Source organism: Protopterus annectens, chromosome 8.part0 (assembly GCF_019279795.1).
Source record: "Protopterus annectens isolate FY-2018-M chromosome 8.part0, PAN1.0, whole genome shotgun sequence".
Taxonomy (NCBI): domain Eukaryota; kingdom Metazoa; phylum Chordata; order Ceratodontiformes; family Protopteridae; genus Protopterus; species Protopterus annectens.
The window spans coordinates 935048057-935071153 of record NC_056741.1 but is presented as its reverse complement, the minus strand read 5'-3'; the positions used below and the strand labels follow the sequence as shown (position 1 = coordinate 935071153).

Below are 23097 nucleotides of genomic sequence, written 5' to 3'. Positions count from 1 at the left end.
TGACCCTCTAATATACTTATTCCTAATCCTGTCCACTCTTATCACAACCAGTGCAAATCTTAACATCTTTAACTCTGCCACGCCCAGTTCTAACTCCTGCCTTTTTGTCAATGCCACTGTCTCCAACCCATATAACATAGCTGGTCTCACTACCCTCTTGTAGACCTTCCCTTTCACTCTTACAGGTACCGTCTGTCACAAATCACTCCTGACACTCTTATCACATCCTGGAAAAGTAAAAGCAATGCAACTGGTTGGCTTTCTTTTTCTTCTATATATTTGTCAGCAGTCAAAAGAATGATATCTTAAGTTGCACATTGCAACCCTTAAGCTTTTCAATATAAAGTAAAAGTTGAATAGCAGTATGGCAATTAAGATAAATAAGTCCCTATTCTCATGCACAAATCTGGCAAGCAGTTTAGCTAAACACCTCTTGCTAAGTACCAGACATGGTAGTTTCTTCACTGGGGCTATTATTTATCATCCTTTGCCAGAAGTTAGGATACATATTTACCAAGTGAATCAAATAATTAAAATTAAGTAAAACTCATTCCTCTTGTCAAGGACACAGTTCATGAGGAAAGTAGTTATATCTTTTTATGGCCTCAATGCCTGCTGGATATGCTACTTTTGCTCATTTGTTCCTATCACCAGATGGGAGCAATCCATGATATTTCTGTCCCACAGGCAGCTATGAGGAGAGTTAACTGGTTTGGCCCTGGATCCCACCACCATGGAGGCTGATGTGGTCACCCATATCAAAGCAGGTGTGCCCTATACCCTCCCCTGATGCCTGCATGTTCCTACATATATATGCCTTTGAGAAGTATGTTGGTGGCTTGGACTGCCAAGAAATTCTGTCATATCTCTCAGCAGAAAATAAGTTATTTTAAAAAGAAATACACTATGTTAGGTATAGGAGATAAATGATGGTGGCAGTGACTGCAGTGTAATTATGGTGTCATTAGTTTATATGTGAAGCATGCAAAATAGGCAAACAAGCAACTAACCAAAAACAGTAATAGTCTGCTCAAATGCATGTTTATTGTCAACACAGAAAATACATCTAAGATAATACTGTTGGATGGGGTCTGATTATAGATTGCTGTGCATGACTATCCAGGTGTCCTAGCCCTTACAACCTCTGTCTTGACCATTCTTAGGAACTTTACAAGCATGAGCCCAATACAGTCTTTTCTTGATATACATACAGCAAACACTTCTCTATGACATGCACAGAATATGCACATCTGTCAAGCATGTTAGTAGACTGTCCAAATCATGTAGTGTAGGCATACTGAACAGATAGCACTGATAATGAAAATGAATAGGTTGAACACTTTAATAGACTCCACCTCAGGGATAGCGCCTGCATAGTGTCACACAAAAGAAATCATTTCTTTGGTGTTGCGGATATATGCAATAACATAGAGCAAAATCCTAAGAATTATTTTATGGAACAAGTTAACTGACGGGATGAGAAATATCATTTTAATTGCATTGCTGTTTTCTTTCTTGAACCTTTTGTTCTTAACTTATCTTAAGACTTGCCTTGCATTATATCACCAAGCTAGGGACTGCAGGTGCCAAAAAAAAAAAAAAAAAAAAAACATAATGGATGCTTTTCAATTTGAGTCTTGTAATACCTCTAGAGCACTGAGGAGTGCTCAATTGCCTGCCTTAGCTCTTCTGTATACATTTGCAATTGTTTATGTTAGACTAGACAAAGTAATAGTAAATTATGTGTGTATGGGTGTGTGCGTGTGTGTGTGTGTGTGTGTGTGTGTGTGTGTGTGTGTGTGTGTGTGTGTGTGTGTGTTTCTATATTGTGAGCAATATATATTTATATTATGAGCAATATAAAAGTGCTGAAGGATCATAATAATTTTAAAGCAGTTATTTGGGGCAGGAAGTCCCATCTAATATTTACTGATAATCTAGTTACCAGACCTTTAACAAATGCATATGTCTGTTGGTTATTTTGTAAAGGATCCACATCTGCTTTGCATTAGACTTTGTTGACTGAAGAGATTCACTTGGTTAGTGTCTGTTAAGGGTGACTTGCTTGGGCAAGATACTGTAGTTGAACCACAAGATAGCAGAATCTGTGGAGCTAAACAGCTTGTCATATTTGTACATGAGAATAGGGACTTAAATGACTAATTGTCATACTTTGCCATTTCTAATCTAAACTGGATTAATCAAATAAGTGTGTATTTTCTGAAAAGCTAGAGGCTTGCCCAGGGATTCTGAAATAAATTGTGGCCAGGCCAGCATTATTTGCATACTCTGCACAGTGAGGAGTAATGATTATTACCACTGCATGCAGCCAAGCAACTGTATGCAGTGAGCAGCTCCTCATAGTAGCTGCAGTACAGACCACAGTCAGAGTATCTCATGGCTGGATTTAAGTAGGAGCAGCTCAGGTAAACAATGAATGTGCATAAGAACCTCTGATAGTCCTTCTGTACTTGAATTTTGTATAGTTATGTTGTGTGTCATAGCATACTGTGCCTGGATCTGCCTGGCATGGTCCTCCCCTGCTGAAGGCTTTTCATTTGAGTCTTTTTCTGTCTCATCTCCTGCTGCCTGTGGTTCTGGGAAGTGCTGGCCATGCAAGAGGATGCCCTACTGTAACTGCTTCCTAACAATGATAATCCATAAAATGTCACACATGGTCAGTATTTTGGCAGACATGATAGGGATATACTAAATGGTGCCACCTGATGGTTGCGGGTGATTTGGTGGTAAGTTCAAAATGGTGAACATTTATCTGTCATCTTAAAAGACCAAATTGTTTTAAAGCTGACTGCTGTGTGTGCAAGATCACATTATGGCAGGGAATATAAATTTGTACTTTCTCTTCTGTTGTGTGATTTCAGAGTCATCATGTATACTTACCAGCAGATATTGGGCTTGGCCTCCCATGTGAGGGGTGCAGGACAACTTGTCCCTGCATAAAATAATGTTTTTTTTGTGTTTGTTTTAATCTAAAAAAATAAATCTTGTCTTCAGCTGTGTGAGAATCTACTGTTTCATTAAGGAATCCACCAGATGTATCCACCCAGTGAAAGTGTGACTTCTGCAGTCTGAACACATGCTCTATAATATCTCTGATTTGTGATACTGCATGATTATGTCTTTGGTCAGTTAAAATGTGTGGAATTCTGATGAGCGATGAACTAGTGTTCTAGGACATATCTAGCATCACCCACAAAATGGCCCAGTGGAAAGTCATCCCTCACAAACCATTGTAAAAGTCACATGTGTACCATATGTGCGTCATGAAAACAGCCTGGGTGGCTTATAGACATATTGTAGATGATACCCTGTGCATCACAGACCACCTGTCAGTTGATGAAATGATATCCTTTGCTGTTCATGCACTTCCTTCCCAGTTCACCAGCTGGGGCCTTTATTTCAATATGGGTGCAGTCTCTGACCCCAGTACTTGAGGGAAATGGGCTATATCATAGAACTCATTTGTGCTGTTTGCTTTCTCCTGTGGGGTAAGTGGGAACCACATATGCTCACCTACATGTTGAAGAATGGCATTGAGGATCTGATGGAGTATTCATAAGACCTAATATACCCCCCACTGTATCCCCAATAGATCGCTGAAAGGTCCATGCACCTAATTTACATAAAGTCACACATACCAGTATATCCACTAGGATACATACTCCATGACTCCCATGGGAATGCAGATAAGGCCATCACATTTCCATGATCTCTGGTTTGTTGTCCTCATCCTCATATCAGGGATATATTTTATATATTGCTCCTATAAACTTAGTAAATTGCTAGAATAACAGGTTTTCATTAACATACATTTTCTAAAGGATACGACGTGTGAAATTCACATGTATGTCATTATTTAGTGACTTCAGTCCTCAATGATTTGCCTGTAAACCATACATTTTTCTGAGGAATATGGTTGAAGTATGAGGCAAAAATCTGGAGAGTTGAGTGGTATGCCCTTATACTATACTAAGCGTCTATGAATTATGGGGGCAATATGGACTTTGAATTGTTTATACGTTCATAGGTTTACACTGAACAAATGACCACCAGACTCTTTACAGACATAGCTGTACAACCAAGCACAGTTTTGTCCTAGATTAATTTATTTACTGTTAATCTCAGAGACATAAGGGCCAGACCAGGGGCGAGTTTGTCATTTGCCATCCAGTGGCCAAGGTTTCTTCTGAATAGGGCCAGGGATGAACTCTGTTTCACGTAGATGGGGAGTTTATTCCATAGCTGAAATAGAAGTGTGATTGATCTTAAAGGGGATTATTTTGTTTCCCTCTGAATCATAATAGGTGTTGTTTTAATATGAATGTTGGACTATTGTGAAGTATTTGTATTATCTCTCTTTACTGTTTAATATTTATAACTCATCTCCTGTTTCCTTATTAAAGCCTGCATTAATGTTGCTGTCTGATTGTAATTGATTTTCTATTAATAGGCTATGATGTGCATTTCTGAAATAGATCTTACACACTCCATTAGTTCATAAGTTCATAGGTAGTTTCTAAGCTAATGACCTCAGTGGGGCTTTTTAAGCCTAGCCATACTTCTGAAATGTGTCTGACAAGTTTTGATACACTAGGGTTATTTTAAGGGGTATGTGTAGGCTTAGACATGGGTGGCCAAGCATTTACATGCTGCCTCTCTCTAATAAAGACATAGGTGCCAGACCTAGAAACATTTCTGATTCAACATCCAATACTATAAGTTCCTCTTGAATTGGGTTAGAGAGGAGTTTTGCTACATATGGGAGGGAGGAACCTGCTCCAGAGAAGGGGTAATCTATGAGACACATACCTGTCCCTCCAACATGTATTCATGTTGCTGATTATGTTTACAGCACTATATTGTGTGATTCTGATGCTATTTGTTTTGCAGCTGTGCAACAGGTTCATCAGAGTGGGATCAGTTGATGTTTTTTTAGGCCAGGCATGTACTGTCTCTCAGTAGGGACTGGGCTTTGAATCAGTCTACATAGGACATGTTTACTTCCTGTATTCTTTTTATGAGGGACCTTTGTAAATCTTCTAGTTGTTGCATATGCCAGGTCAGGTACATACCAAAAGAGGGCCACTGGATGAAAGTCAGGAATAAACGTAAAACTCCTTGAGAACCAAAAATATATTATTCCAATGACCAAAGCTATGAGTGAAGTATTTTATTATATGAATATGATAAAAACAGACCATAAAAACTGATAAGCACTTTCACTGTATTACACTGCTTCTTCAGACCATATAAAGCCTGACTAGATTTATAAAAGAAAGAAACCAATCATTTCAAGAGTCTTGGAATCATGCGATAATATACATCTCATACATCCTTTTACTCTTTCACAAAAATGTTTTCTAACTTCTAAATATGTACATCCAATCAAAACATAATTATATAACCACATGAAGTCAATGTTGAAAAACAAAATCACATCCTTTGTGACAAACTAACAAATGTACATTTCAATGCAGTAGTGGGCGTGCAGTCAGCAGTAGCACACCACTACTTCAGACCATATAAAACAATTGCAGCTTAACAAAATTTAAGGAAAAAGACACCGATCATTTCAAAAATATTGAGATTTCATAACAAAATTTATCTCAGGCAGCAGCGGCCTTGGGTCAGCTGGTGTCCTAGGCAAAAGGGCTCCACGGTTCCCTCTCACACCACCCAAGTGCCCCCATCCCGGTCTACCTACACCAAATAAATACTGGAAAAGTGCCCCTGCAACAGCAGTGCCCTAGGCGGCTGCCTAGTTGGCCTATGCCTAAGGCCGGCTATGATCTCAGGCATATCTTAACACACTCATACATATAGTGCTAACATCTAAGTAGCTTTGGTAGTTGGAATAATATATTTTTGGTTTATTTTTGGTTATCACATACCAAAGAAGGCATTGCACTCAATGGCTGGTCTATTGAGAGCCAAGTACAGCAGAAGTGTACAGACCTCTTGTACTGACTGAGAAATGAACCTTCATCAACTACTTTGAAGGCTACTATGCTCAATACTACACTACCAATGGTAATCATTAATATAATGTCTTTTTTATAAAATAACTAATCAATGACCCTCTATTATCAATGGCATTCCTGTATATTGTATATATTTTCTAAAATTCTGCAGTAAATAAGAAACATACCTGTACCCCTAAGTTTGAAATGCATGATATTCAGCTATTTGAAAGTAACTCCTCTGGTCCCATACCTCACCAGTCCATGTTATCATACAAGTCTAGTTAGCTACTTACACTAGAGCATTCTCCATTTAAGCTGTCAGTGGATTTACCAAGCTTTCCTTAATGAGAAGTACATTCAAATGACTGTATTTTTAAAATAATTCATTGTATTATTTTGTTTTGTTTACAGCTTATCATCTGAGAATATAAGTTCTGCTGTTTTTATTATTATTATTATTATTATTATTATTATTATTATTATTATTATTATAAGGTCCCTTAGGCACATTTTGTAATAATTTCTGAGATAAACAGTTGTGCTTCTTCTGTCATCTACTAAAATATCACTCACTCACATACTCACTCACTTGCTCACTTAATGTCCAGTTTTGCTGTTGAACGCAGTGATGGTAACAGACAAAGCAACACATCTTTTCTTAGATGCAGAATAGAGCTCATCTTTGGAGATTTCCATGTGTTTTTAGGCCTTCCAATATAATCCCTTTAGCATGTCCTCACTTTCCGAAAGACCTCAGTGTATCTTGTACTTGCACAATGGTCATGCAGGGGATACTGTAACAAAAACCCTCGACTGCTGTTTTCTCTTAATCTGAATGAGAAGTATTCCTACCATGAGTTACTCCTGGAGCAGAATCCTCACCCTTTTATGGACAGTAAGGCCATTTACCTTGGAGGAAAATGTAATTTCCACCACTTGTACAAGTTGCCTCTTTGACTGAATGCATACAAGACAACTGTTAACTGCACAGTTCTACTTATGAGTCTCACATTTGATATTTCATTTGCTGTCTCTCGAGATCAATATTCCAAGGTAGTTAACTACACACATAGGTTAGCTCTGTTCTCCCCTCCACATAAAAACAGATCACTACAATCTTCTCTGTTAGAGTGGCATGGCCTCATATTTGGAGGTACTGCTATTTAATCAAGTTTTTCACACATAGCAGTAAAACATCTGAGTGCACATTATATACAATAGAAGACATGTCTCTCATACTCCCCTTTTCTGGATGCCCTCTCAGCAAATGATACATTTTGATATCTTGACTTTGAAAACCATGTCCAGAAGGTGTTGACAAGATGCACCCTTAGTAGATTCTGACTCATGGCAGTAATGCAGACATGACTATTACTGTAACTGTATTAATATAAAACGAAAGCATGCCACAGTGGCTGTAGTATTCCATAATCCTGCAGCACCTCTTACAGAACATGTCAATGCATGCTGTCCTACATTTTTCTCCATATCCGCATCATAACTGTGCATTGGGTCAACAGACTCCTACAGCCCTCCTCACAACTGTGCAGGGCTAAAGTGCTGGTGTATTGTTAATCAGATGGATTTTACTTTGCTCTTCCTGAAGTTGATTGATGTTTAACTACTGTATGAATTCTCATTTTAATTACTCTGGCATTAGATTTTCCGGGTAGGGAGAGGAATGTAATATTACTGTAACTGGAAGAGGTCTTAAGGTTCGCTTTCTTAAAGAGGGGTACCAACATAGTTTGCTACTCTAGAGGTATACTCCCTAGCTTCCATACAGCATTAAAGAGACACATAAATCATACTATCCCATATCTTTCCTGTACTTCCACCATCTTCAAATAGATCACTACCAGACCTGAAGCCCAAAAATATGAAGGCCATAAAGTACATTAATGACTTCAAATTTCAGGATTGCTGCTTAATAGGATAGCAGATGTACAGGTAGAAGGAATTAATCAAACTATTTAATATTGCTTTCTGCTACAGACATTCTTAACAGAAGTGGATATCACTTCCCTAGCTTTCCCTTCTGAGGCACAAAATGGATGGTCAAAACCTAGTGATAAATCTTTCTCTGTGGCTTCCCCAAACTGCCCTCCATATCACTGCTTTATATATAGCAACTGCTGTGGCTGTTGTGGCTTCCTGGCTTGCCATTATCTCTCAGCTCAGGCTGGAAACCCCTGCACAGCTGTTACTCAGAAGGTGACTTTTTTCAAGTTAAAAGCTTAATTTGCCACTGATGACTATAGTCAGGACTGATGACTACCATCATGGTAATACCAGCCTCACTTTGGGCACATCTCCTTGCTGTTCTTTCAATCAGTTCACAGCCTTATTTGTAATACAGTCAAATTATTTGCTGAAGTAGTAATTGAAGTTCTCATATACTGTAGAACCTTCTGTGAGATGTTCCCAAAAAGCAGACAATAATTTCATAGACGCAGACTAGGCAAATGACCACTGGAGTCTTTATAAACCTAGCTGTCTAATCAAAATGTGACTCATGAGTTTTATGTTTTAGACATTTTTATAGGGACAATTTCTGTCTTTGGCATGAATTGCTGGCTACCTCTATCCATCAGGACATAGGCACCAAACCAAGGTGAATTTAAGATTTTCCATCCACTGGTCCAATTTAAGTTTAAATATGGTAAACAAGGGACTTTGCTTCACATGAATGGGGATTTTATTCCAGAGAACTGGAATTATCTGAGATGCATATCTGTTTCTCCAACATGTTCTATTTATGTCACAAGGACAATTCAAGTCTTTGGATCTAGTAGTTCTGATGCTGTTTGTTTTGCACATGTGCAAAAGATTCATCAGAGCTGGATGCAAGGATGCCTTGTAGACCTGGTATAGGACATCTCTCAGTAGTCTGTATGACACTAAGTGTAGTGATAAGGTTTTGAGGCAATTAGTATTGGACATCATATTTACTCCTTGTATTCTTTTTCTAAGGAAGCTTTGCAGATGTTCCAGTTGTTGCATACATCTGGTCAGGACGGTACATGTTGAAGGTGGCATTGTACTCTATGACTGGTCTGATGCGAGCCAAATACAGTGGTATGATGATTTCTCTGAACCTAGATGCCATACCCTTACTTATAAGTTGAGAAGCAGAGAGGGATTTTCTTATTACCTAGGATACATGTTGGTCAAATGTTAGATTTAGATTACTATCTATGTGAGTTCCTAAATCCCTAACAAGTGAGCCAACTCTTAGGGGTGTTCCATTGATGCTTTATTTTCCTGGGGGTGGCCTCTTTCCAAAAAGTACTATAATGCATTTCTTGGTATTGAGTTTTAAGCTGTGACTTTGGTACAAGTCACTTGCCAGTGTTAGACCTAACTGTAGGATATTTTCATCTTGGTGGGATTCTGTGACTACTCCAGGCTTGCAATTGTCTGTGAACTTGGCCAACCTGAGGCCTTTAACATTGTCTTTGACCTCTGTGAAACAGATGACAAAGAGTAGTGGGCCCAGCAGGGAGCCCTGAGAGACTGCACAGCTGACCAGCCTTTTATGGAGGTGGCCTTACTGATCCTAACCTCCTGGGCCCTAATCATCAGCCAGCTGGGTATCCAGTACATTCTAAAGGGGTTTATGCCTAGTTGTGTAAGTCTGATAGCGATGCCTGTGTGAGGTATTGTATAAAATGCCAGATCAAGGTAGGCAGTATTGCACCTTTTTACCCTTGTCCATGGCCTTGGTGATTTTTTCAAAGAGCTTCACCAGGTTCAGTAGGCATGACCTTTCTTTGACAAAGCCAAATTGGAATGCGTCTAATGTATGGAGGCCTTCTATATCTTTGTTGATTATTTCCAAGATAATTCTTTCCCTGTCTTTGCAGATAAGACTTGTCAGACTAATGGGCCTGTAGTTTCCTGGATCTGTTGATGGTCTTTCTTTATGAAGGGGATGACAGTTGCAGTGTTCCATTCTCATTGAGGCTATAATTAAATAGTGACTCCAGCGTCCCCTATAAGTTGTATTTTACACTAATCAGGGGGCATTCTGGGATGTTATAGGGGCCCTTTGTTCTTGACTTTAGTGAGCACAGCCATGGCTTGTTCTCTTGCTATAATTGGTGAGGTTATATTTGTTGGTATTTTTGGGGGTGGCAAGGGGTAATTGGGTGGTAAAGTTGAAAATGAATTTGTCAGGAAACGGGTTCACTATATCACCAGTTTCAGTGAATGTGATACCATTGATCATCAATTTGCCTGTTGTGCTGACCTTGATGATTCTGACATAGCTGAGAAGGCCATATGGCTGTCTTTTCCCTGGGATGCTAACTTAAACTTGAAGTTGGCTTTAGTTGACCTAATTAGCCCTCTTATTTGCCTGTTTAGTTTGATGAGTGAGTTTTTATCTTTATGGGACTTACTCCTCCAGCTTTTGCCATGATTTTTTTAATTGTGTATCCTTTTTAATTAGGGATGCCACAAGGCAGTTTGTTTTTTGAGTTAGTTATGGGCTTACTTCCGGTAGGTACAGCAGTTTCTGTGAACTGTTCTGCATAGGGTGCTCTGTTCTTTACATCTGGGGGGCAGTGAATTTTGACAAACTATTGCTTAATAAAAGGTAATTGCCTTAAGATATTTCCCAACTATTACTGTGTATACTGGATTGATATTTATTTTGAAGGAGACAGCTTTATAGTTGCTACTTACAAGGAAGGATAAGACACTGAGGAGTGCAACTTTCTCCCATATTTGAGAGTATGAGGTCCAATAAGCTGGAGGCTTTGGTGGGCATATGGACGAATTGATCAAGGATGTTTACATTTACAAAGTCCAGGAATCTCTGTGCCTACAGATCTGAGTCCATGTACGATTCCTGTTCTATAGAATGGTAATTAAAGTCCCCAATGAGCAGAGTGATCTTTTTGAATATTAAGTGTCTCCAGCAGTTCCAAGCATGTGCTTTGAGTTTCTTGCGACATTGACTAGGATATGGTATGGGATTTTATGTATGGTTATCTGCACATGTAGGAACCCCAGCATGTCATCCTGTTTAACAAACCTACAAGTGTGCTTGTTACTGAGATATATCGAGATGCATCCACCTTTAGCCCCTGTCTATGCAGTTACTGGTCTAAAAGTGTGAAATGCACTGAAACCTTGCACTGCCAGGGTACTCTTTGCAGCTTTTAAACCATGTCTTGGTAACTGCACAGATGTCTATGTTCTTGAGGCTTAGGAGGGCTTGGAGGGAGTGCAGTTTTTTTTGTTGAAGCTTGTAAAGTTCCTTGAGGTTTATTTCAGTTTACTCTGCTAGGTCAATAAGTTTGTCAATTTGGCATTGCCTACAAAAAGGCACTGTGGGGGTGCATAAAGTTTTAGCCAGTATTCAAAAGCCTAGAGGGGAGAGCAGCAGACCATCCTTGGCAAAGCAATGTGGTATGTTAACCATGTCCTCCCGTACTACAGTTATTGGCACCCCTTCGAATGGCACCAGAAACTCAGGCAATTGTTAATAATCAGTCATCTTTTGTTCATACTGAGGCATCCTCCTTGGTGAAGGTAACCTGTTGCTCACTGTTAGGCTCATAATAGCATAAGAAATGTAGCCCAAGAGCTTCATGATGTTTCTCTTCATGTAGTCCTGGGAGATACGTCTCGGGTCATTTACACCTACATGGCTATGATGGAATGATACTGGTACCCCTGTTGTAATGACATGAGTGAATGTGTAATTTGGTGGATCCTGGCTCCAGATAGGCAAGTCATATTGACTGAATGGGGTCTATATTAGTTCGCCGAAAGTTATTTTCATCTAACACCTCTTCATCAAAACATATTCAGAGAAAAATCATGTCCACGATTCACTAAATTTTCCACTGGCAATGAAACAATTGCCCCATAGCACAAGGGAAACCACGACTAACTAAATCAAATCCATCCAAGTGGGGAGCTTCACCCCCCAATACCACCCCTAACTACATATAACAACTCTGAGATCCCACTACAGTGGGGAAAAGGGGAATGTTGTGTACTTGGCCAACTACTTTGTTGCCCTTGAAAACTTCAGTGAATCGCAGAAGTGATTTTCGCTGAATATGTGTCGATGAAGAGGTGTTTGCTGAAAATAACTTTTGGCAAAATAATATAGACCCAACTGAATGTAGTCCATCATGAAATAGCAGTCATTTATCACCTTTTGTCCACAGTGCCCAGTACAGACAGCCTGAGGTTGGATTACACAATAATAATGGCACTCTTTCACCTTCGCCGGAAGGTACTTTAGTGCCAAATACTTTAGTGATTCTTCATGGGATCAAATACGGTGCTTCATATGGGTAATCTTGGCTTTGCATATCAGTCTAAATTACTTAAATCTCACATATGTCAATTCCCCTTTTGGTTTTATGAGACAGTTATCTAAAGCAAGCAACTTAAATATAGATTACTTTAAAAAAAAAAAAAAACAGATGTTTAAAAAATCAGCCTGTAAAATGTCTGTAAAACATTCTGACTTTAAAAAGCTCTGCATTAAGGTGTCTTCTGTAGCTGCTTTCTGTGCACTTCTAGCAATAATGATGTGGGTTTATATGAAGATCAGATCCTGTAGGCACTGGGTGCATCAAATTCATACTAGTGTTTAAGTGTTTATGATATCTATGAAGCAGCAGATGATCTACAGAGGAATACATGAATAGAACAGACTTTTATTTTACTGTATAGCCTGAATAGATAGATGATGGGTCACTTAGGCTTTGTCTTGCAGCCACTAAAACTAGAATACTATTTATTAACTAATTTATTTATGCATGCGTGTGTGTGTGTGTGTGTGTGTGTGTGTGTGTGTGTGTGTGTGTGTGTGTGTGTGTGTGTGTGTGTGTGTGTGTGTGTGTGTGTGTGTATATGTATGTTTGTACAACTGTATTTTACAAATAGAAACCGTTCTAGAAACAATAGCTAATACAGACTGCTGTGGTAAGAAAAATAGTACATATATTGCAAACTTTTATTAGAAATGTATGTGTATATTACACAAGATCTAAAGGCTACAGGAACTACCTGGAATTATAGTACACACAAAATAGTGCTGAACATGATTTTGGATACAGGTTACACTTAGAAGGGGAAACATGTATAAAGTGAATGTTTATGAAGGGGTGAGCAAGAGGCCTGACACATTATAAACATTTTGTATTTATGGGACCAGTTGTTCATATAGCTATATAACTAACTATCTATCTATCTGTCTATCTATCTATATAAAGGCTGTCTATCTATATATCTATCTATCTATATAGAGGTTGAATAGGGGCATTTGGCTGACATTATTACTTTAGGAAATGTTTCTACTGCAACCTGTGCCTTGCTTTGGAATAACGTATAATGTGGTAAATCAATTTATCTTTAAATTTGAGCTGGTAGGGTGTTTAATTTATTGACTAACATTCTTTGAAACAATGGTTCACTTAAGGCACAATAAATCTAGACTGTTTTGTCTTAGAAATGGGGTACTTGTCACTGTTTGTTTTCTTACTTCTGCTTTGAAAAGGACAGACGGATGATATGAAGGTAATAGGATATAAAAAGGAATGTTAGACTGGATCTACTTTAAATAATCAAATTACCATTTTGTCACGTCTCAGAACATTGAGACCACGTTGCTGAAAAATTAACTCCGTGAACTCCTGGAACATGGTGTTTTGCCACTGGGAAACTAACCGCTTGGCCAACATAATGAACTTTGCCCTTTTCTCAACTGTAGTGCACTTTCGGAGTTGGTATATTTAGCTAGGAGTGGTGTGGGTGGTGTGGGGGGCAAAGCCCCCACTTTGGTGGGTTTTATCTGTTTCAGTTTATATTTTGATTATTGGTGTCAATTGGTTAGTTTCCCGGCAGCAAAATACGATGTTCCAGGAGTTCGCTGATTTAGGTTTTCAGCAAAATGGTCTCAATGTTCTGCAATTCAACAAAGGGGTAATTTGGTTATTTAAAGTACATCCATTAGAACATACTTAAATTGATATTCATAATTATAACAAAATACACTCAGTTAACAAAAAAGAAAAAAAGCAGCTTAAATGATTTATTACTAAATGATCAGGATAAGTTTGGTTGCAGAGTATGTGCTGTGGTATTTGGTAAACCACATACAAAGCTGCAGAGGCCTGTAATAGAAATTGGAGTGAATATATATGAATGAAAATGGAGACTCTGGTTCCTTTGTGCAAGAATGTATCAGGAAGGAATCTGGGCAATTGCAGGTATTCTACTTGTCTTACTTCTACACTGAGGGAAGGTTTCAGGAAGAATATTAACTGACAAGATTACTGAAATGCCCAAATGCTAAATAATGATTTTAAAGGGCCACAGAATAATGTTATACCACAGATGCCTTGCCAGTGCAGTGTATGAATGGGTGGCTACTGATGTTGTCAGAAGGATTCCTGTGAACATGAAGTGTCCAAGAACTTTGATCTTCCACAAATGAACTCACTTTTCAAAGTAAATAGGTTCATAGGTAATTACTAGGCTATCAGTCTGCAGACTATTACAAGCTTATCCAATAAACAAGTCAGAATTAAACAATATACTTTTTGTAAGGTAAGGCATTGCCCATAATGCCAACTCTTCCACCAGGGGGCAGGTTTCAAATTTATAATTGTAAAGTAGACATGATTGTGGTCATCAGAGCAGAAGCAGTGGATGGTAGGGGCAAACTGATGAATAATCTTTAAGCAGTAGCATGTAACAGGATTCATTACTGAGATCAGTTCTATTTGGGGGTCTTTTCTGGGAGCAATACATTTTATGGTTCATTACTGGTGTAGTAAGGTTCTGGTACCAGTTTTGTTAGAGTTCAATGCAAAGTATGCATGCTTCATATTAATTTCAGATACTAAACAATAATTATATTCGTCAAGTACAAAAACATTGCTTTCTGTTTTCTCATTTGAAACAGATAAACAACAACCTGGAGCGTCTTCCCATCACTCTTCAGGATGGAAAGATAAAAGTATACCAGAGTGGACTTTCAGTGATAATAGAAGGCTACAACAAACTGAAAGTGTCGTATGATTGGAACTACTATTTGTTAATAACACTTCCAAGCAGCTACTATGAGAATGTATGTGGAATGTGCGGTAATTACAATGGAAATTCCAAAGATGACTTCATGACTCAGTCAATGACATTGGCTACTAATGCCATAGATTTTGGAAAGAGCTGGAAAGTAAATGACGGAGACAGGTTCTGCTGGGACAACTGCAATGGTGAATGTAAAACATGTGATGCAAATCTCATTCAGAAATACAAATCAGATCAGTACTGTGGTTTGTTATCAAACAAAGTAACTGGACCATTCCGAAACTGCCATGCCGTAATTGATCCACAGATTTACCTTGACAATTGTGTATATGACGTGTGCATGCACGATGGATACAAAGTTATCTTGTGTCAGGCGTTGAAGACATATGCTGATGCATGCCAGGCTAATGGAGTAACTCTGTATGAATGGAGAAACACTGCTGGTTGTCGTAAGTACTTATCTTATATATGCATATATAGTGCTTTGCTCACTAGATTATGTGGCATTACAAATGAATGAGTTGGTGTAACAGTAACACAGTTCATCATATAGTTTCAGTCTGTCATTTTAAAATAATTGAATTTAGATTATTCAGTGTGATGGGTAGAGATATCCTAAAGGACATGACTACTGACTTGTGGTTAAATTTAACCAGGGATGAGGTACTGTAGGCATAGTTGCAATGTTAGGGAAGAAGAGATCTGGAAAATGTAACCCCTATTGAACTGTCTAACTATTTGTCAATGGATTTAGCAATTACTGATGACTCCCTGGCAATAGTTTAACTTCTTTGTGATTGACTCTCAAACTTGCAATCACAAAGGACCTAACTAATCCAAATGAGAACATCACAAATTTACCTTAACAAATGACTCTCTGCTTTTCTGTACACGTGACTAAAGCACTGTAATCTAAGCTTGACCTTCTGTACAAATGGAGGAACTTTGGCTTCTGTACTGATGTCTTCATTTCTTTATCTGTCACGCAATGTAAATTGTACTGCCTATCTCAGGCACTTCATTACCATCATCTCAAGCTTGTTCCGCTGCTCTACCTTCACTGCCAAGATTTGAAGCCACACAACGCTACAGGTTGTACCACTGTTTTATACCCCTTGCGTTATGGCTTCTTTGGCATTCTTCTTTCATTCGCTACTCTTGACACTTTGTGCCATTTGGCTATACCATCTTTTCTGCTAGCTTTCTCACTGCTAACATCAGATTTTTAGCATCTCTGAGTCAAGCTTTGCCCTTCTTGTTCACATTTCCCCTCTCCTCTGTCATACCTCCCAGATACTCAACAGTATTAATCTGTTCCACTATTATTCTATGTATCTCTTTTCACTCGGTACTTTGGTTCATTCCATGTGCCAGTCCCCTGACAATTGCTGAAGTTCCTGTTCAGTGTCACAGTGTCATACAGCTTTATAGATATATCTCCCTTAGACCTGTTTGTTGATGTAGTCCATTTACAGTATGAGCACATCTGCTTCTAAAAGAAACCCATCTGTGGGCCTGAATACTGTCTTTATTTGCATAACTGGGCCATTTTCCTTTGTAGATAGTATTCACTAATTCTACAAGTGTTTCCAGCAGTTAAAATCATCAATGGATTGCTCAAATCAGCTTTCTTGGGACCTTGGCATATGCCTTCTCCAATTATAGGAATGCTCAATTGGACATTTTCATCTCCAGCTTCTTCCCAATCTTTCTTACCGTAAACATCAGATCAGTTGTACTGTATCATGATATGAACAATAACTGCTCATCTCCCATATTGCTTTCTACCACTATGCATGTCTGCTTTGGTTATGCTCTCCAGCACTTTCATGTAGTGTGACAGGAGTTTGATACTGCTGTACTGATAGCAGCTGTGACATCCCTTACTTCTTGCACAATGGCATTAGATTGCTTATTTTCCATTCATCTAGGATATGCCTCCCTCTCCACACTATGATGAACACCTCTATGAGCCATTACTTCCCTAATGTACCAGCTTGATTACATCTGCTGCTTTCCCTGACATATATATTTTTTCTAACTGTTCTTTGTATTTTTCTACAGTGCACTCTCATTCTGTTTTTTTTTTTTCTTTTCAGACTATAAACATGACAGTACAGATTCTATAGGGTTATCACTAAAGTATTCTCAATTAAATGGTACAGTAACAGACCAGTTTTCTCATTTAAAAAATATTCACTCAATCTGAGTTATATATAAGAATTATGTATAGTATATTCTAAGTAGTAGCACCATTTAATTGAATTTGGATATGTCATTCTCTTAATATATTTTTGATCTCACAATCCCCAGTGATCTTACTCCCTAGCTTACATCATGAAATAAGTAAGCTTTTCAGCCATTGTACTATCACAGGCAGGTCAATTGATTTGTGCCTTCTACTTTTCAAAGGCTGGTCTAGGTGCAATAAATAATGGGTGCCATTATATACACATTTTCATATAGTTATCTTCTTTAGATGCCATTTGTTGAATACTCCCTTCTCCTGTAACAGCAGAATCTGACATCCTGCCCCAGTGATAAGGAGAGCTGACTTTTGGGAAATCAGTTTTGACATTTGCCTCCAAAACTGCAGACTAAACCCTGGTCAGCAGTATAGAAGAGAAGTACTGTCCTTTTGGGTCCCACAACCAGCTAATAATAACAAATTTACAGGATTTCCTGAAGACTTAGTACCAGAACATTCAATGGCTTATGTACTAGTCTCCTTGATAAATGCTGTTAATAGGACGACTGCAGATACCTCAAGATTATTTTACATCATCTAACCTCTTAAACATACAGGAGAAAATTAAAGTACTCGGTAGTAATCTTTACAGTGAGACAGAAATTGTTACTGCTGAATTTAAATAAAATGGTAAAAGTATAATAATGTAAAAGGCATGCTTATAAATGTTATGTATGTTACACATTTCAGCACTGAGATGTCCAGCAAACAGCAAGTAAAATTTATGTGGAACATCCTGTCCACCAACTTGTGATGATGATGATTTACAATGAGACAGAAATTGTTACTGTTGAATTCATATAAAATGGTAAAAGTATAATAATGTAAAAGGCATGCTTATAAATGTTATATATGTTACACATTTCAGCACTGAGTTGTCCAGCAAACAGCAAGTATAATTTGTGTGGAACATCCTGTCCACCAACTTGTGATGATGACACGGCTCCTTCCAAATGTAATACACCATGTGTTGAAACATGCCAGTGCAATGATGGTTTTGTTCTCATTGATGGAAAATGCATGCCAAAGAGCAACTGTGGATGCACCTACAGAGGGCGACCCTATGCCCCTGGTGAAAAGTTCTGGGGAGATGACAACTGCAAGCAGAGCTGTGTTTGCAATCCACTTACAAGAACTGTTGAATGCAAAGCTACAAACTGTAAATCAACTGAAACTTGTAGTGTGGTTGATGGAATACGAGACTGTTATCCTATGACCTATGGTACATGCTCCGCTTCGGGAGATCCACATTATGTAACATTTGATGGAGTAAAATATGACTTCCAAGGCACATGTGTTTACCAGTTTGTTAGCTTATGTGTTAAAGATGACAGTCTTGTCAACTTCACTGTTAATGTCCAAAACAATTACAGAGGCTCTAAAGTCGTCTCATATACTAAGTTGGTACAAACCCAAATCTATGGCATTGATATTGTAATGAGCACTGACAATCCCGACAAGATTGTGGTAAGTCCCTGATTATGTTATTCTTATCATTAAATGCCTGTAGTTGTAATAGTATTATTATATAAACTGTATCCATAGGAGCTGTTCCATATTAAGAATTTGATTCTTATCATTTTAGGTAACTAGCCTAGCACTCGCACTTTGGTTACTATTCATTAATTTTTATTTATTTTATTTTATCTATAGGTATACATATGAAATAGCTGCCATTTTGACTACTGGTTGTATAATATATGTTTACATAAATGAGTACAGTCTGGAAATTCTTCTCTGTGATACTGCTTTATACTCATTTATCATTTGTCCTGATAAATCTATCATGAGCTTTCTGCGGCTATGCAAATATAAAACACTGCATGCAGGTGTCAGCATCACTGTATTATAAAACATACTTACGCTACTAAAATGGTACTATAGGCTGCATGGTGTGTATTGGAAATGTAATGCTACACTGTAGTAATACTAATCATGAGGAATCTGGTAAGCAATAAGACATTCATTTTCTACACTGTATTACATTGTTTCAGACTTGTTTTATAATTCCATATGGACCTGGCACATCTAATCATGAGACCAGTCAATAATGTCAATATTTAGCAAACAATTTTGATATTAGCTGTTCCAAAAAAATTATATCTGTTTGAAAAAAAAAAACGTGTGGTGGCAGAATTGTGATTTATTGGCACAATTGTGATTTATATGAAAATTATTTACCACTGACACTGAAAGCTGGAACATCAGTAGTCCTCGAAATCTGTTGTATATGTTTATATAATAAGATGAGTCTCATGCTTCCCAGGTCTTGCCCATTCCTCCAACTTCTCAATTTAATTACAGTTTTAGATATACAATCACACAGAATCAATAAAGAACAATTTTCCATAGTTCATCTTAATTCCTTTATAGAATTTGAAAATCAGTATTATACTTCTGCCTTTATTTCAGCAACTGCTGAAATATATGCCACATATTTAGATATCCTTTATAAGGTCTACATAGCTGGGATTTAATCTGTCAGAAGTTTCCTAACAAGGTATAATCACAAACTATGTTTCCTACTGTAGTTTTGGCCTCCAAATGTATGGACTGGGAATATTGTTATTTTTCAATCCACATAAACATTATTGTTTAATGTTCCCACACCAAATAGTTGGACTGATTTCCAATGCTGACACTACAATACAGCATGGGGTGGAAGTGTTGCACTCCTGAGGTTGCCCTTCTTTGCATAAGATATTAAACTGAGGCCCCATCTGTTTATGTTGGTGGTAGCTCAGGTGTACATGGATGAAATAGATCCCATGGCACTTATAGAAAAGATGTAGAGTTCTTTATTTAGCACAAAGCCAACAGATCATTAAAAATGTTTACTTTTGATTTCCCACAAAGAACCTCACAAAAAAATCAAAAAGGCTTATATTCATTTATAAATTATGTTAACCCATTCCCACATTTTCCTCCATAGCCACAGTCTAATCTTTGTCAAGATATCTGATAAAACACATTTTTATTAAAAAAATGGTCCAATTTACATAAAAAATCCTGTCTACTTTATCACCATATTCTCAACTTTTTTTAACCTTCAAGAACCAGTACAAATTTAGTGAGGCAGTGCAAATTACTGGCTATATTAAGGGTAATCCACCTTCACATTCACAAATACCTCTTTTGCTTCAGCCTTGATCCTCACAAAATACCAAATACTATCTTTGTTTTTTTCCTTTTGGCATCATGTACACATTAGCTTAACAACCCTGTGTCCCCATAATAACTACATTAATTAAATCCTTCTTCATTTTAAATGACATCCTGGATGTCCCCCATGTAATAGAAATGTCATTTATTTCTTCAATCAAATTCTTCTATTGTTTTATTGCCTACATCTGTTTTTTTTTTTTTCAAAATACAATGCCAAATACAGATATTTGCTTAGAAAATACTACACTTTATCTTTGTTTTTTCTCTAAGCCATTGCTTCTTTTTCTTTATTCAACTCCAAATCTTCATTCTTTAGTAATTCATTCAAAATCAAAGCCTGTCTTTCATCCATAACTGTTACTAGTCATAGGTCAAGCAGGGTTCATGCATTTTGCAGCCTGCCCTTAGTTTTGGTGCTACACCCTTACTTTTTGCTGGGAACTATACGGATTATTTATTTTGTTGGGACCTGTAAACGCAGTGTGACTCTGGCGATCCTCCTGGTATATATTGCTATCTCCCATCCATCCATCAAGATTTCAAAGCCGAGTCGCTTGAAGAGGTGCTCACTCTCACATTTTGTTCCACAACATAGGGAGTCTTTGGGAGTCTTTGCTATCCCATCAGCATTCCATATTAATATAATAAGGAGGTTTAAGTCGAGCTCCGCCCTCTCTTGTGATCTTGATGGATCTTTTTTTTGAGGTGAAGTATATTCATCATCACTGGCTGGCCTTGTATGTTAGGCAAAGGCAGGCAAGGCACGAACTAGCAGAAAGCTAGCCTGAATAGGAGCTGAGTTCTTTTCGGTTCAAGCGCATAGGACAGATTTGAGACCCTTTATCCTTTGGTGTTTGGTGAGGAACTTTGTGGCCTGCCAGCTGCAAGTGTCGGTCAGATACATTCCAATGGGCATTGTAACTCAATCATTGGTCTGATGAGTGTAAAGTAAAGGGAGACTATGATTGATCTAGATGAGAGATGAGAATCCTTGAATGATAAAATGTAGAAGGTCTCTCCTAACTACTTTAGCTAGCTGGGATTGTGGATGATGAGGACTACTTATCAACCTGGTCCCAGGGTCCTGATAACTTCTTCTGTGCTCAGTGGATTGCCACCTATTTGGTAGCTAGGGGTATTACTATGATATCATCCTCATAAGATAAAAAATAGGAATCTCAATCTCTCCTTACAACTGATATGCTTCTACAGACAATCTGCAATGCATTTGCACTACAGTAGCATTCATAGCTAAAGCAAATAAAATGGTGCTCCTTTGACAGTCCTGCCTTGCTCCCCCTTTCTAGAGCTATATGCACCCTTAGCAATCCATTTACATATGCAAATCTCTATACTCTCAAAGCCTTTCCCTCTATTCTATATAACTGCAAAATATCCCATAAACAATCATATCCTACTTTATTAGAAGATTTATTTGTATCAGCTGTCATTTTAACTTCATCTCTGTTACCAATATTGTATTGTCTACAACCTGTCTAACCAAAAAGGACAGCTCACTAGAATTCCTATCTTTTATCCCATACATTTCTAGTGTGCTAACTTCTCTTAAAGCATTCCTAAATATTTTCATCATTTTCATGAAAACCTTCTAATCTGCATTATTCAGTTTCATAGTTGTCAAATTAATATCTATCCTATCCCCTTTCTTCAATATAAATTCTATTATCCCTTCACATAATTCATCTGTTACAAAAAAAAAAAAAACTTTATCCAACAACTAACTCAGCATACATTTTACAAGAATTTACCTTTGCCATCTATCCAATACTTTATACACACCATGCACAACTCTATTAATACCTGACATAGAAGTAAGTTACTTTTCTAAGTACACTATCCAGTTCACTTATATTAATTTATTTTCCCAAACAAGTGGCAGATTTTCCATGAATATTTTAATATTCCAATTCACTATCTCTCTACTTCCCCCTTATTATACATTTCCAAGACATACGTAGCATCTAACACCTGGCATTTTTATAGTTTTTGGTGTTTTTAAAGAACATTTCCTAATCTTAATTCTTCTCATTAAGCTTGTGTTACTTTTAACAAGTATCCTTAAATATGGAGAAACTTCTTCTTTCCTTCTGTATAACACATGCCATTGATTAAATATGAAATTCCTACACTATTCTTTGATTCACCTTATATATTTGCATTCATTATTTTATCTGAAATCAAATAATATTCTTTCTTGCAACCTATTATTTTCCTATCAGCTGTAGCTTCACTAAAGCTGCTTTATACTTTGTATCTTAGAACAACCCACCATACTGTCCAAGTTCCACAAAAATCAATCATAGTTACATAATCTTGCCATAATAACTATATTTCCTCATTAACCTCTTTTTTTATTTAAAAATTCCATGGTAAACCACTTCATTCCTTTACTTTCTACAACATCTTCAAATGTTGAAATGTCTATCCATATTGCAGCATGGTCAGAAAAATCTATTTACAACAATTCATCCATCTATTTTCTTTATATTTTAATTAAAAAATAACTTATTTAGTTATTTATTTATTAACATCTGTTGACCAGGAAAGTCCACTGGGTCAGAGACCCATTTTCAGTGGAGGCCCGGGGAGAAAAGCTCCACAAGCAAAGCACAAATG

General features: G+C 37.6%; 1 protein-coding gene across 1 annotated transcript in view; it reads left to right on the top strand.

Moving 5' to 3' along the window:
- LOC122809165 (IgGFc-binding protein-like) overlaps positions 1 to 23097 on the top strand; it is a 154205-nt gene that overhangs the window by 28380 nt on the left and 102728 nt on the right. The window contains exons 5-6 of the mRNA XM_044080453.1: positions 14923 to 15496; positions 18164 to 18762. Coding sequence (XP_043936388.1) covers positions 14923 to 15496; positions 18164 to 18762 — 1173 coding nt within the window. The remainder of the gene's footprint in view (positions 1 to 14922; positions 15497 to 18163; positions 18763 to 23097) is intronic.